The sequence below is a fragment of the Bombus huntii genome, chromosome 5 (genome assembly GCF_024542735.1).
Source record: "Bombus huntii isolate Logan2020A chromosome 5, iyBomHunt1.1, whole genome shotgun sequence".
Classification (NCBI taxonomy): Eukaryota; Metazoa; Arthropoda; class Insecta; order Hymenoptera; family Apidae; genus Bombus; species Bombus huntii.
Window position 1 is genome coordinate 1,679,277 of NC_066242.1, and position 16,329 is coordinate 1,695,605.

A 16,329-nucleotide genomic window follows, 5' to 3' on the forward strand; every position below is an offset into this window, starting at 1 on the left:
CACACGTTTGTAAAATTTCACCTTTACAGATAGCTAACAAAAAATAACCAATCGATATATTCCTTGTAACTACTAAAAGTAACCGAAAGAAAGAAAATAAATCAAACGAGATGACAAATCGAAATGAATAACGCGTGAATGTCAAACTTCTTCAAGACAAAATTGCGCATGCGTAACATATACATTTTAAAATGGCCGAACGTGTGGTTCAGAGTTGTTCAGAGTGCATTGGTTTGTCATGTCAGTTGCACAGCTGATACCAAAGTGACGTCAGTAAAACAAAGCCATGCGCGGTCGATCGCAGCCGCGAAGTAAACCGAGCAGACCGAACTGTCTTGTGAGCAAACATTGAGCGTCCGTGGTCCAGTGAGGTGCGTTCCTTAATATATTTGATCGTTAGTCGAAGGATCGCTCGTGGTTTGCACACGTAAGCAGAGCAAGCATCTCGCACAATTATATATCTTGCGAACGATGCCATTCATATCGAAGGATTGGCGCAGTCCTGGCGAAGAATGGGTAAAAACTGTCGAAGGTTGGGAAAAGAAGAAAATCCTCGAATGCGCCAACAATAAAACACTTTCTCTTTTACTTCGGTGAGTACTGCCATCACTGATTCTTATCCTTTCCCTTTTGTTTTTTTTTCATTCTCGCTGAGAATGTATTTTTTCTTTGCAAATAATACCAAAGAAACACAACCAATCGTTTCTATCCGAATCTTCCATCTGTCTCACAGCTGTTACATCGATCGAATGACAGTTCTCAGTTTGTTTACTCTTGCAAACTTGACATACACTAGTAGCTGTGTGTCTATCGCTAAATAGCCACCAAAATTAAGTTAATATGAATGGAATTAATAAATAAGAGAAAGAGATACCACGTGAAAATAGAATTTTTCCATTTTTTAAGAAATGCTTATATATTATACTGAATACTAGTTATCGCACGCGCTTTTTTAGTTATGGAGTTACAATTCTTAACTTTTAAACATTACTTTATGATACGATTGATTCCTGTTTAATACATATCGTTTTCGATCTGCGTATCACATTTTTATCGCGATTTCCATTAATTCAATGTTTCATAAGTACCCTTCCTTGATTTGTTAGAGAAGTTTCTATCTTGTCTTATTCATTTTATATCGGTATAAACAGAAGCCCAAAAATAGCCTATCCATGTTGTTCTTCATGCATTCTTGGTTCATTCTAAAACAGCACGATTTTCTTTGCATAAGAAAAAGAAAAAAATACTTTATAATATATATATATAATTTCGAGCGTATCTTTTTATTATGTCTTGTTCATTTTTTACAATAATAAAGGATTGAATTTTCTACTTAATAATATGTATTTCTTACTCCTTATTCACTATATTGCATACGCAGAAATGCGCGTGCGTGTGTACGTGTGTGTGCCTAACCGTTGTAGTGCATAGTGCACGCTCTGAACGTCTTCCCTCTTTGCTTGCCGTATGTACGTATATACTTCGTACGATACGATGAGTTTGGACTTGGACGCGTCTCGCGTTCATACTGGAACTAAGTCGGTGTCGCGAGACCGTGAAAGCTTATGGCAAAGCGTACAACAAAGAGAGAGAAAGAGAGAGAGAAAGCTGCATCGTGCATAGTCACGCTTTCGCGCGCTTCACAAAAAAAGAAAATAATTCTCTTTTTTCGTATAAAATCTTGGTTTTCTGCCATAAAACATGTTCGTTATCAAAGACGTTGCCTTGATGAAGTTTTATGCAGTCCAGTGTAAAGCATAGCAGAAAAACTATTATTTGCTTTACGAAATTTGTCGAACGTTGAGCCAGTATTTAAGTAGTTATCTTATCCTTGGATAAGAAAATTCCCGAAATAACAGAGAGAAAATCGTGTTGTCGTTCATGCATGTGTTTGAAGTAGGTTATAACCTAGCTAATACGACCTGTATCAATTCTGTAAATCTTCTTCGTCACCATGTTGTTCTGATACATTCAATTCGCGACAGTGCAATACTTTTTAACAAGTATTTTTCATTAGCATATACCTAGTGAAGCATAACAGTTCGTTTATACGATAATAGGCCATGTATTAAGGCGTGGATTTTTAGAAAGCATTGGAACAGCTACGTAAAGATCGCGAACGCATAAATATACCTGAGTATGTGTCTAGACAGAATGGTGAGATTCGAAACTTTAGATATTCTTGTACAATGTGCAATGTGCAACAAGCAACAGCACAAGTAATATTTATTGTATACAGGCGTAGTACTTAGTTACTACGCGATTCGTTTCACGCGCGAATGGAGCATTACCAACAGTTATATAATGTTACGGATTATTGGCGCGGGGTTTCTCTCCCCGCGACGCGTAAGCACATTACCGCAAGGTCTCCCTCGATGATCATGTTCGTCGTGAATCGACAACTGGATCATTTCACCCGTCTCGCTCGTTTCAAGATAAGGACCTATGTATTTATATTACGAATCTTTAAAAGAAAATTTCTTGCTTGAGTTTCAATAGTATCTTTCACACCAGGCGATAGTTTGGGTAAAAAGTTGTTCACCCTGGGAACAATATAAATTGTTTTTACCGATTTTCATTTTGCGATGATCATTATGTATAGATAATTTGTATATTCATAACGTTTGGAAAAGCACGTTGCGTTTTGACTTGAAAAATGAACCAAGTGGAAAAAAGACACGAGAAAGAAATTAATGAAATAGATTTTGAAGAGAAAGTCGCATTTTTCCACAGAAGTCTGATAAGTGTATCCGTTAATTTCGCATTTTCTTATTTTTTTTCTCAGTGGCTAGTATTGAACGAATTTAAAAGATATTTAAATGATAAACGGTATTTTAACACGTATCTTTTACATCTGTAAAACGACAGATCGTTACAAACTTGTTATGCGTTTGTGCTTACGTGACATGAATACATAAGTATATATACTCAATATATATATATTGAATTCGTGAGAATCGCGTTTACGAATTGTCGAGTAATTTTAGTGTAAGGAGCAGAATTATATTAATGGTTCGTTTTTTTCGCAGCGGCGATAAGGATGTGCTCGACAAAAAGGAGAAGGATAAAAAGAAAGGTGAGCAGAATATTTGTAAAAGCTATCGAAACTGTCGATTCGTACCTTTTCAATATGTACATATTCCCTTTTTTTAGCGTGTTTCATGCGCTATCAAAAACGGCTGAAAGTAGAACGTTACTCGATTGTCGATTGGAAGGCAAAGTATATGATCGTCCTTTGAATTTTTCTTCGGTTAATTCTTCTTTTTCACGTAATTTTAGAAAACGCCGTCCAGCCGCATTGCCGCATCACGCTGAAATGCACTCGTGAGGTGAGTGACTTGTTCCATCCATGCTTATATTTAACCTTAGCCTCGTGAAAGAGGAGAGAAATGGGATTTGGTCGTTAAGGTTAAGAAAGAAAGAATCGAAGGAAAAGAGGAAAAGGAAGGAAAGGAAAGAAAAAGAGAAAGGAGAAGAGAAGAAGAAAAAGAAAGAGGAAGAGAAAAAGAATAAGAGAGAAGAGATATGAAATGAAAGAAAAAAAAAATAAAAGGATAAAGGTAGCAACGAAACGAAAATAACGGGAAAGTAAAAGAAGAACGATTGTACTCTTCTTCCATTCGATTCCAAACGGTATATTGTTAGGGTTGAATCGCGAGCATGGGCTAGGGTACGCGCACATTTAAATAAGATTAAACGAAGGAAAAAGAAACGATTGCGACTGTGCGTTCTATTTAAATTCGTAGATCGCTGGTTTCAACGGTTTAAGCGATGCGCTGAAAAGCTTGGACTTTTTATCAGCGGTGCACGATTGCCGACGTTTTAATTACATTGTGCAACTTTTGGATCTTCTGGTCAGTCACAGGATGGGCGGTCTTAGTGGATGCGCTCAACGAGTTCTCTTCAATATGTTGGAAGAAGTCGCATTGGAAGGTAAAGATTTAAGCTACTAAATTGATCGCGATCATATTAACTCTCTTATACCTCTGTTCTTACGATATGTTCGGCAGTATCGTTGTCGCAGCAACAAACCGGAAAACTTCGTCGGTTGATCGAAAGAGTTCGGGCTTTCAGCGCGGGTTGTTGTTGGGGCGGTAGACCTTTGGGTTCTGTAGTTTTATGGGAGAAACACAAAGCCGCTCTAGAACGAATATTGCAAATTGCTTCGTCCATCACTATAACTCAGGTAGAAAAGCGTAACTAGGGTAAAGAGAGACGAGACGTTCGTTTGATCATTATTGCTGTTTTTTAGCCGGACGAGGAACAGCAGCCGCAATGGTCGGATTTGCCAGCGGAATGCCGCCGGGAGGTTCTCCTTCGACTCAGTGATCCACGAGACATAGAAGCGTCCTCGGAAGCTTGCGAACATCTAGCTGTTCTAGCACAGGAACAGAGAATCTGGCGGGAGCTTGCCCAGTATCACTTCACGCCTCAACAAATAGCCTCCACTAGACAGCATAATCCTGGAAAAGACTGGAAGACTATTTTTACTATCGCACGAAGGTACATCGTACATATAGATACTATTACATTTCTTAAATAATACAAATATTCATTTGGTATTCTTATGCTTAATCCGTTACCACCTATGTCTTGTTGTTCGCAAAATCAATGGACTTATTATGTGACTTATAGGTCGTTTGGTCTGCGAGAAGAATACGCAGAGATAATACAGTTGTGCCGCAATTGCCGCTGCCTGTTTTGGCGGTCGCTCGGACATCCCTGTATCGCCGATCAGGATCCAGCCTTTCAGGAGAAACTAGCGGATGTCGATCGAGCATCTCTTCATGTTCCGATTCCTCCGCAGACCTTTCTCAAATTCTTTTCCCTATGAAACAAACAGGCAGATAGAGAAGAGGAAACAAGGGATCTACGCATCTATTTTTCTAGCCTTCTTTGGCAAAGGAATAAACGATCAGAAAGGTATACGCGCATTGCGTAACAACCTTCGATGCCCTTCGTTTTCTTGTTTTCGCCTTGTCTTGTTCCCGATGAATGCGTTCGGAAATGCGTTGCTTAAATCCCCCGATCACCAACCCCTAAATTTTCGACTCCTTTCAATCTCGATCGCTCCAACTTACTTCGATCAGTTCTTTCAAAGACATCGACATAATAACAATAATAATAATAATAAAAAGAAGAAAGAGAAAATATCGTGACCATCTCGTTCTCTCTTTGATATCTCATATCGTTACCTAACGAATGTTATCATATGCTTTTCGATTTTTCCGACGCCAAACAAAATGAACGAAGTGTAATAACATGGCACAAATTCGTGTGTATCGTGAATCGTAGAATTAGCTGTGTGTGTTCGTTCTTTATCTACTTGTAATCGTACAACAATATGACACTCACTACCCTTCTCAAAATGGAAAAAACTTTTTCATTCGACTTTTAAAGAAAAGTTGAAGCAAAATAAAAATTTTGTGTCAACTTTATTTTAAGTGAACGAATATTTTATGTTTATCCATCGAAGCGTCTTTACATAAATTACGTTGATTAAATGTAACGAACATTGATCTTATTGCAAAATTTCTGTGAAAGACACATAATTATCAGCGATGGTACTACATACTTATTCAAACGTTACTTATTGAGAACGTATTTATGATATATGTATGTGTGAAATTTATTTTGGAACGGTATTGTTTATTACAACGAAGTTAAATACGTTACAGTTCCCGATAGTTTTATCGATATTTCTCTCATCCATTTAAATCGATATTTATTTTTTAATTACTTTTGTAATATTACTTATTACCAATTTTGCGTCTATTTTGTACACTTACATATTTTATATAGCCTTTTTTGTTTTGTATATCAGCATCATCGTCATCACAATCGTTATAACCATCGTAGAATAAAGAAATGTCAAATTATTTTATACATAATGTCATCCCTTGACGCTAACTTTCAGTGGAAAATATTAATCTTTACATTTGTTACTTTCTGCGAACATTTCTTTTATATGGGTTGCTTTAATATAATAGGTTTTATTCTTAAAATGAAATATAATAATAGAAATACGTTGTAAATTTATCTTGAATTGATACTTTTTTCCCTCTTGAAGAAAGGAGAAGGGGTCTATATGCTAGTTGTAACGAATACAAACAATATTTCCATTAGTTACAATTAGTATGCATTTATTACACACATGTTCATTTAACTGTAGTATTGCTGAATGTTTAAGCGTTTCACGACTATATAGATATTAAAATTGATTAAGCGATTCATTTGGAATGCTGAAATCTATACTGCCAAAATCAGTACTGCTGCATTTATCCCTATCAATGCATTTCTTGGTACAGTTCCCTTAAGTACTATATACACAATTAATTTCTTTTTTTGATATGTTACTTCTCTTTACTTAATACAATTGCATTACAATCAATCAATGTATGTATGTATATCTTCCCGAAGTAGTTGTATCATAAAATATGTATACATTGTTTGACAAGTAAGAATACTAAAAATACAGCATGAAAGCTGTGCTTATCAATCCGATATTTTAGCAAATTGTTGTTATAACTTTAAAAATTTTCTTTATCGATTTCTGTAATTTTTTTTATACCGACACAACATTTTTTTTACGTAAAGGATGTAAAGCAATGTTGTGCCAGATGCTCCAAAATAAAAAATTTATTTCTGTATATATATGTGTTAAATTTGTTTATATACGAATGTACATATATATGTACGTTCATACATATAACAACTACGTATACATATAAAATATATTTAATTATAAATATAGATAAAAAATTTGATATTTCATTTCTTCTTAAATTTATTTTATTAATTATATAAGTAAATTGTAAGAAAAGTAATTATAATCTACTTCGTGATGCTGCTCTTTTTTCCTACAATAAAATAAAGAAATCCTAGAGTTATACATATAATTGCTTGCATTTCAATATACGACACTTAAGTTTACACATGTTATACTTATATATAGACAAACATATGAATCTTATTTACATATGCATATATACGCAGTGGCGATTTTTCATTTTTGCTATATTGGTAGAAGTGTAAGTATATAAACTTAGTCATTTAGTGAACTGAGTTTTAATAATTCTAGAATAATTTAAACCACAATGTATCTATTCTCAACTTCATTCGTTTTATGGTTAAGTTCATTTTTCGATGAAAACGCCACCTATACAACAAAGCTAACTACAGAATATTACGCACGCGTAGTTCAGAAATTTAGTGACGCTCGTCCTGTCGGTGGGTATCGCGACGCTCCGCGCTTTACGTTTAATTCATATCAGGTATTTTACAATTAAGGAGAAAAAATCGGTCAAGATGACGACGTTGCCACATAGCAAGAAGCGTGTCTGCTACTACTATGATAGTGAGTAAAAAAGTTAAAAAATGTTGATATACTTAGTATCCCGCGAAAATATCGTACATGCATAGAGAGATTGTCAAAATGTGTTTGTGCTATCCGCGCTTGTATCGTCTATCATGCATTTATTTCACATTTACTTACTTTTTCTAACACGCTTTTCATTTTAATATATTTATTTAATCATTGAGAAAACGTATTTCTTATACAATGTTCGCTTTTTGTTATCTTTCCTACGATTGCCTGCACGGTTTCAGACGCGTTAAGGCGAAAGATTCATAGCTATTACTCCATGTTACCTTACTCCAACCAAGAAAGAGCGTCCGCTTTTCACGATCCGTACAATCATTCAATTATCATTTGATAATATACTTTCGTGTCATATTATATATATATATTTTTTTCTTTTTCTCTTTCTAAATTATTTTTTAATTATTTTCTAATATTAACGTTTCAATTCAATAACAGTCATTAAATTTTAATAATATATAGCCAATATAAGAGGATAGGAATTATAAATATTATTAATATCATAATTATCTTTTATATCTATATATTGGTTATATTCTCTATATTTATTTCACATATTATTATTAATATTTTTTAAGTGAGAATGTTAATTTTCCAAAGAAACAGATTAATTGAAGGTTATAATTTAAGAATATTTAAAAAAAATATTAGCACTTTTGCAATCGTATAAAATTATAGACCTGCTTAATACTTTTACTAAATTTGAAGAAGATAATACAGTTTGAGTCGAGTAGGTAAACGGTAATACCTTTTCCGTGCAAATTATGCGAAAAATTCTCAAGCGTACCTCGGTCGCCTGTACCAGAGGAAACGATATGTATGTATGCACATGTAAAATCAAAACTATTTTAAGTTAATGAAATTGTTGCAAATATTTAACATAATTCTTTTCCTAAAACTTATATCAAACAATAAAATAAATAAAGAAATAAATTATATTTTAGGTGATATTGGAAATTATTATTATGGACAAGGACATCCTATGAAGCCACATCGTATAAGGATGACACATAATTTACTTTTGAATTATGGTCTCTATAGGAAGATGGAAATATATGTAAGAATTATTCATTGAATGATATTCTTCTGTTTATAATTTTTAGTATTTATATGTTTGCTAATTTATAAAAATGTACAAAAATACAAATATTATGTTGCATGGATATTTAAAATAAATATTTTCATTACCATTTCTTTTCTATTTCTTTAATTTTATTCTCTTTCTTTTGTTTAGCGTCCACATAAAGCTACAGCAGATGAAATGACAAAATTTCATAGCGATGACTATATTAGGTTTTTGAGATCAATAAGACCTGATAATATGTCAGAGTATAATAAACAAATGCAACGATGTAAGATTATAGATCTAATATATATAAATATATATGTTTGATAATTGTGATTACATTTAGTATTTCCTTTTTCCTTTAGTTAATGTAGGAGAAGATTGCCCTGTCTTTGATGGTTTATATGAATTTTGTCAATTATCAGCTGGAGGTTCTGTTGCTGCCGCTGTGAAACTTAACAAACAGGCCTCAGAAATTTGCATAAATTGGGGTGGTGGTTTGCATCATGCCAAAAAAAGTGAAGCATCTGGATTTTGTTATGTAAATGACATTGTATTAGGAATACTGGAATTGCTCAAATATCATCAAAGAGTACTATATATTGATATTGATGTTCATCATGGAGATGGTGTAGAAGAAGCTTTTTATACCACCGATAGAGTTATGACAGTTTCTTTTCATAAATATGGTGAATATTTTCCTGGTACTGGTGATCTGCGTGATATTGGTGCTGGGAAGGTAAAAACTTTGTTAACAGTATACGTTTGATATGTTTCTATTTTTAAATTTTATATTAACTTGAAACCTTGTTTTCACAGGGAAAGTATTATGCAGTCAATATACCACTAAGAGACGGTATGGATGACGAAAGCTATGAGTCAATATTTGTACCTATTATTTCTAAAGTGATGGAAACTTTCCAGCCTTCTGCTGTGGTCCTACAATGTGGTGCTGATTCATTAACTGGTATACATAAATATCATTTAGTAAAATAAAATGAAGGAAATAAAATAAAAATTAAATTGATACATGTTATTTGTAGGAGATCGGTTAGGCTGTTTCAATTTAACAGTGAGGGGTCATGGGAAATGTGTTGAATTTGTAAAAAAATATAATCTACCCTTCTTAATGGTTGGTGGTGGTGGATATACAATCAGAAATGTATCTAGATGTTGGACATACGAAACTTCGGTTGCTCTTGGTTCTGAAATTGCAAATGAGTTACCCTATAATGATTACTTTGAATATTTTGGTCCTGATTTTAAGCTGCACATTAGTCCTTCAAACATGGCAAATCAAAATACTCCTGAATATCTTGAGAAAATTAAGTATGTTTTATCTCAAGGATAATAATTAACCGCTTCTTTTCCTTTTTTTATTGTAGTTAATTCCACATATTCTATATTTTTTACAGAACCAGACTGTTTGAAAATTTAAGAATGTTACCGCATGCCCCAGGTGTGCAGGTTCAACCAATTCCAGAAGATGGTGCAGTCATTGAAGATTCAGAGGCTGAAGAAAAGGTAAATCCAGACGAAAGATTACCACAACGAGATTTAGATAAAAGAATACAACACGAAAATGAATATAGCGACAGTGAGGATGAAGGTGAAGGGGGGCGAAGAGATAATAGGTCATTTAAGGTAACATCCATTATTATTCATAAATATAGATATTTTATTATTTCACATTTTCGTTTCACCTCGCAGGGGTAATGTTTCATTTGTGTTAAATATTTTTGTATTTAAGTCACAATTCTTTCTATTTAATAGGGTTCCAGAAAACGACCACGTCTAGAAAAAGGACAAGAAGGTATAGAAAGTGATCTAAAAAAAGAAGAAGACATAAAATCAGAACCAAAAGGTATGTAATTTTAATATCTTTGTATATTTTTAATGTACTTTTGTTTTTACTTTTATCATAATAAAAAAAAATATTTTATAGAAAATGAGAAAGATGAGAAAACGAATGTTACAAATGAGGAAACGAAGAAAGATGGTGGATCGAATCCCTGATAAATGGTATTTGTTTCCAAAAAGAAATTGAAAAAAGTTTTTATTTAAATTAATCATAAATCAGTATAGGTAAATTAAGTGAACAAATATGTAGTGCATAATAGATGTCTGTTGTCTCGAACTGGACATACCATTGTAAACAATATGATTTCTTTTATTCTTTGATTCAAAACCATACAAATACTTTAATAGTAATATATATATATATATATATATACATATATCCTATATATATCCAATATACATATACATATATGTATATATGTGTATATATATATATATATATATATATATATATATATATATATATATATATATATATATATATATATATATATATATATATATATATATATATATATATATATATATATATATAAACGCACATATATATGTGTGTGTGTATATATATATATACATACACACACACATACATATATCTTTATTAAATTCGAGGCAAGAGACATTATTATCACTTATGTACATCTACGAGCATACAATTGACATGATAGACCCTCAGTAATTTCAGTTATCTCATTAAATTTATAAACATTAGCCGAAATTCTCAAAGTTATAAGCCATTAAGCAATCACTCCTTGAAATATTTTTTAAATCGTGCGATGAATGATATCTTGAGTAATCGGTCAGTCTTATGATCTGATTAAAGCCGTCATGTTCACTTACTGTTAGAATCAATACATGTGACTAATGAAATAAGACAAATGGATATCTTAAATGTACAAAGAAGATTAAATTTTTTATAAAAGTTAAAGTTTTCACTAAGATCAGAAGATATAGGCAGCTTATCAAGATATCTAATTTTTGTAATTGACACATTTCGATAAATCGAAAGTTTAAAAGTATACAAATCACCATAATATGTTTTGGATGAATACGTTTCTTTGTCTTCTTATCCATTGCTCACAGCATGATCATCATTAAATAATTTAATGTGCGATTTTTATAATTGAAAGGGAATGAGATTGTATACAACGGGCTAGTATTATGGACTAACAAATTTTTTACTTCCTATTCTCTCTTGTACATACAAATCCGATTTAAACAATGTCCTACATGCAATACTATACATATAATAGTGACATAACGATATTCCTTTTGATATGTAAAATATTTTATTTTATATGTGAAAAATTAAAGTCAGCAAAAAAGAAAGTATGAAAAGAATAGAACAGTCAATGAACACACTGAATTGGAGCAGAATTGTAGAATCTTAAACTAAGAAGAGATAATACTAAAAATTAAACACTTGTGACTAAGTCGACTTCTGTCTATATGTCGAGGCTGCAGAAGCATTCTCGTTCAAAGAAAAAAGTTAGAAAAAGAAGAAAAGCGTCGTTCTAATATAAATATTAAAATTATTATCTTTCAATCATGTTAATTTCACATTTGCACGATAAATGCATTAATTTTTTATACATAAAGTGAACTTCTGTGCGAGTCGAAAATTCTTGCAAAAATGGATTAGATTCGACTAGTTGCATGGTGTCAGATAAATAAAAAAGAAATAAGTCGATTTATCTAATTGTAATTAAACATATACTTTTATTGTAATTAAACATATACCTTTACTGTAATTAATTATTTACAACACAAAGATAAATTCGATATAATATTTGCGTACATCTAAGTCGATTAATTAAAATAGATCAAGTATAATATAAGTATATATGTATAAAGTTATATGCTATATACTATATCAGAATACAAATAACAAATGTTTTTAAATATTTATAATAAAAAATAAAGAAATCTATTGTGCGTATTGTTAAAATTACTTTTCCGTGTGATAAACACAGATTAATAGAGCATGCTTGATAGAACTTGTCGAGTCAAAATGGTGGTAGTTTTGAGTGGTCAACAGAACGCTCGGTGGTATTTTCCAACTGTCACTATAAAAAATTGTGTTTTATCAAAAGCGTGACCTTCGTATCACGATTTTGATACGTCCAACATGATAATAAATTACATTATTTGTTTTACATGTAATACTGTTGGTTATATATTGCTGGTTAACGGAATGATAAATCTAACCTCATAATCAGGGTATTTTATATTTTAAAAGCATTTGAAAAGAATGCGTGAATAATTATTATTTATACGCATTATAGAGTCTTTGAGTATCCATTAAATATTATAACATTTCTATTTGTTGAAAATATTGATTTGAAAAAGAAAAGTTTAATGCTAGACAAAACATAGATTCTGACGACTAAGGATATAGAAACTGCGTAGGTTTACTAAAAAAATATAAAAACCACCAAAATGATTTCTCAAATGCCACATGTTATGACTCTTGCAAACAGCATCATTGGAGTAAGCGTTCTTGCAATGCCATTTTGTTTCAAGCAATGCGGTATTGTTTTAGCTATTGTAGTCTTGATATTGAGTAGTACTTTGTCTAGACTTGCTTGTCATTTTCTTATTAAATCAGCTGTGATGTCTAGAAGACGAAATTTTGAACTTTTGGCTTTCCATGCGTTTGGTCATATGGGCAAATTTTTAGTGGAATTATTTATCATTGGTTTTCTTGTGGGAACATGTATTGCTTTCTTTGTTATTATGGGTGATTTAGGACCACAAATTGTGAGAAAAGTGATAGATAAGAAACCAGAGGATATTAGGACTAGTTTACTTATAACAACAAGCATTTTCATAGTTTTACCCTTGGGATTGCTTAGGAATATTGACAGTTTGTCTACTCTTTGTACTGCTACCATTATCTTTTATCTTTGTCTTGTATTAAAGGTAAATAATTTGCAATTGATATTATTTGTTATAAAAACAATTCAATGTTAATTCATTACATTTTTTATCTTTTTCATAGATAATAACAGAATCTATGCAGCATATTTTTGCTGGAGATTGGTATGAACACGTATATTATTGGAGACCATCTGGTATACTTCAATGCATACCTATCTTTTCTATGGCTTTATTTTGTCAAACCCAACTATTTGAAATCTATGAAACTATACCAAATGTATCTTTAGAGAAAATGAACGAAGTTGTACGAGGTGCATTAAATATATGTACTATTGTATATCTTTGTGTTGGATTCTTTGGTTATATTGCATTTTGCACACAGCCATTTACAGGTATTTGTTGTTTTAAATTAAACATCCTTTCTTCATATATCTTACTTATCCATTATTAAATTTACAGGCAATATATTAATGAGCTTTGAACCCAGTTTGTCATCTGAAATGATTAAAATGGGATTTGTGTTTTCAATTGCATTTAGTTTTCCTCTAGTCATATTTCCATGCCGTGCAAGTCTAAACTCTCTTTTATTTCGCAGGGTTTGTATTAATTATAGCAGTATATTATAATAATGAGGTAATAAATTTAAATATTTCATATATAACTTCTTACAGGTGTATGCTCATGAACCCTCTATAAATTATTTGCCAGAAACAAGATTTAGATGTCTTACTATCATAATTGTAACTGTTTCTCTGATAACTGGCATTCTAATACCAAATATTGAATTTGTTCTTGGTTTAGTAGGATCTACCATTGGTGTAATGATTTGCTTGATATTTCCAGCAATATTCTTCATATCCATTAGTAGCAAACATACTAATGAGAGATTATTAGCTCAAGTGAGATGATTAAGCAAATACAAAAATTATATTATTTTCTAATTATTTCTCTTTAATATTTCCTTGTCGATGCATTTCTAGGTAATCATGTTTGTTGGTATCTGTATTATGATTCTGAGCACATATGCAAATTTGTATGCGTTAGAAGAATCTACTAATATAAAGATATTAACACCAACAAACAATCCTGCTAATCAAATAAATAATATACCATTAAACTTAAATAAGGATAATATTAATGCAATAGCAAATGTTCCTAATAATCCTGAAGTTCTTCCAAATATTAAGGGTACTATATAGTTATTATTAGCTTAAAATTGAAATATATAGTGATATCAGTAACAATAGTAATGGCAGTGATGATAGTAGTAGCAATAATATTGTGATAATAATTACATTCATAATTTTCAGAGGAAATGAGTCAGTTATCAGGCTTAAATGTTCCTGAGAATTCTTTAAATCTGCAAGCAAATGATATGCGACAAGAACCGCCAATACCAGTTGAACGTATTGTTATTACAGAAAAGTCAATAGTAGAAACACAAAAGTCTATTGACAATATATTAGTTACTTTTGCTCCAGTTATTAAAAAAATAGTTGATCAAATAAAAAGGGTAGATACAGATTTTCATAAAGAATCAAACAATTTAGTAAAAAATGATATTATAATAACAACAAAAGTTGCCACTGAAGATAAGGAAGAAATTAATCTCATGAAGAAGAAAGAAAGTTTTATAGATAAAAGAAAACACTATAGTCTTATAAATTCTGATGCAATTAAAAAAGAAGATTCAGAACTAGCTGCTTACGCAGAGGCTGCCAACATGTTAGTTGCAGAAAGACATGAAAAACTTAGAAAAACTTTAGAAAAACACAAACAAGAACAACTGCAAATGGTGGAAGAGCAGAAAGAAATATTAAAAGATCTTAAAGAACAAAAACAAGAAATTGAGAGGCAGAAGCAAAAAGATACAGAGGAATATAAAAAAGGTAAAAATGATTTAAAGGTTCTTAGTGGAAAATCTGTCATACAAGCAAAAATGAATTCTACAATCATAAGTAATAGTAACGAAAATGAATCCTCCAAAAACCAAAGGGAAAATATCAATAATAAAACTTTTAAGTCAGCTCTTTCTAACAATGAAAACATGAATAAAAGGCAAAATATTCAATTGGATACATACCAAATGCTATTTGACAACAAGTTAAATAATAAAAAGCTTAAGGAAGTAGGAGTGAGTCCTAATAATTCAAAAAAATTACTTAAAGGACCTATCTTGAATGCTTTGACAAAACGAGTATTACAAAGATCTATTTCCACTGATGACTTAAGACTAAACAATAGTAAAACTGACTATAATAAAAATAATTTTAGCAATATAATTTCTAATTTACAAGGAAAGTCAAATGTAAAGTTAGAAAATTTACAGTATCAATATTCCTTACCAATCGCATTAAAAATGCGAAATCAAACAAATGTAGAGAATTCGTTAGAAGAACATAAGTCCGAGGGAACCGTTCAACTAATTCGTAGAGATATTTTAGAGAATCATGAACGTGAAAAGCGAGAAATTAATATAAGAATAGAAGAAACTAATACCAAAGTCACAAGTGATATCTCAAATGAATCTGAATATCTAATAAAAAATTTCACCACTAAGGATAATCGCGAAGAATGTTTTAAAGGAAATGAAAAAGTTGAGGGAAATTTAATAAATGAATTAAAGAACAAAACAAACCAGAATTCTTCCGAAAATGATACAGCTAAAACATCATTGATTAAAACTAATATATATTTGTCAGAACAAGAATTTGGAAACGCAGTTTCAATCGATTCGAACATTCCCATAAGAGGAGAATATGTTAAATTGAAACAGAGGGATTTAAAATTCGTGAATATCGGTGAAGATTATAATATCTAAATTTTTGGAGACCTGATTAGATATAATTCGATTAGATATAAAATATGCAGCAGAATTTAATTTTTTTAATGCTAATTAGCAGTTAGTACAATCTTACTTTGTTATTGTTCCATTTTGTTCTATTCATAAAGTACATATCCAAAACAGATGAAACGGATAATTTCAATATTGCTAAATGTTATTTATATTATATAGCCACATTGCATATTATTGTACATATCATTATTCTCCTATGTAATCAGTGAATAATTGAAATTATAAATATATTTTTACATTGAATCACATGATATTTTCCACTTATATTAACATTAATTACTTCCA

General features: G+C 31.3%; 3 protein-coding genes and 1 long non-coding RNA gene across 11 annotated transcripts; 3 read left to right on the forward strand and 1 right to left on the reverse strand.

Moving 5' to 3' along the window:
* The first annotated feature begins 137 nt into the window (after nt 1–137).
* Nucleotides 138–6,039, forward strand: LOC126866202 (F-box only protein 32). Of its 2 annotated transcripts, none has more exons than XM_050619530.1 (7): nt 138–593; nt 3,030–3,076; nt 3,280–3,329; nt 3,747–3,933; nt 4,011–4,186; nt 4,253–4,503; nt 4,636–6,039. In XM_050619530.1, exons 1-7 carry the CDS (start codon nt 472–474, stop codon nt 4,832–4,834), a joined length of 1,032 nt encoding a protein of 343 aa, XP_050475487.1. In that variant the 5' UTR covers nt 138–471; the 3' UTR covers nt 4,835–6,039. The 2 variants fall into 2 exon arrangements, with proteins under 2 accessions (XP_050475487.1, XP_050475488.1); XM_050619531.1 differs by lacking the exon at nt 138–593 and adding an exon at nt 1,196–1,568.
* Nucleotides 6,040–6,621: 582 nt separating this feature from the next.
* Nucleotides 6,622–7,114, reverse strand: LOC126866222 (uncharacterized). The gene is made up of 2 exons (XR_007689813.1): nt 6,979–7,114; nt 6,622–6,860 (listed from the first exon to the last, which is right to left on the reverse strand). It is a non-coding gene; the product is annotated as an uncharacterized LOC126866222 (long non-coding RNA).
* A 76-nt stretch (nt 7,115–7,190) lies between these two features.
* Nucleotides 7,191–12,242, forward strand: LOC126866196 (histone deacetylase HDAC1). Of its 2 annotated transcripts, none has more exons than XM_050619514.1 (9): nt 7,191–7,357; nt 8,326–8,438; nt 8,616–8,733; nt 8,813–9,186; nt 9,267–9,414; nt 9,491–9,776; nt 9,863–10,091; nt 10,221–10,311; nt 10,393–12,242. In XM_050619514.1, the coding sequence occupies exons 1-9, from the start codon at nt 7,309–7,311 to the stop codon at nt 10,461–10,463; spliced, it is 1,479 nt and encodes a 492-aa protein (XP_050475471.1). In that variant the 5' UTR covers nt 7,191–7,308; the 3' UTR covers nt 10,464–12,242. The 2 variants fall into 2 exon arrangements, with proteins under 2 accessions (XP_050475471.1, XP_050475472.1); XM_050619515.1 differs by lacking the exon at nt 7,191–7,357 and adding an exon at nt 7,876–8,198.
* A 72-nt stretch (nt 12,243–12,314) lies between these two features.
* Nucleotides 12,315–16,287, forward strand: LOC126866174 (putative sodium-coupled neutral amino acid transporter 10). Of its 6 annotated transcripts, none has more exons than XM_050619431.1 (7): nt 12,316–12,797; nt 13,057–13,229; nt 13,309–13,579; nt 13,647–13,783; nt 13,859–14,086; nt 14,168–14,375; nt 14,498–16,287. In XM_050619431.1, exons 3-7 carry the CDS (start codon nt 13,324–13,326, stop codon nt 16,006–16,008), a joined length of 2,340 nt encoding a protein of 779 aa, XP_050475388.1. In that variant the 5' UTR covers nt 12,316–12,797; nt 13,057–13,229; nt 13,309–13,323; the 3' UTR covers nt 16,009–16,287. The 6 variants fall into 6 exon arrangements, with proteins under 6 accessions (XP_050475386.1, XP_050475387.1, XP_050475388.1 ...); XM_050619432.1 differs by having other exon boundaries at nt 12,316–12,527; XM_050619434.1 differs by having other exon boundaries at nt 12,319–12,356.
* The last annotated feature ends 42 nt before the right edge of the window (nt 16,288–16,329 follow it).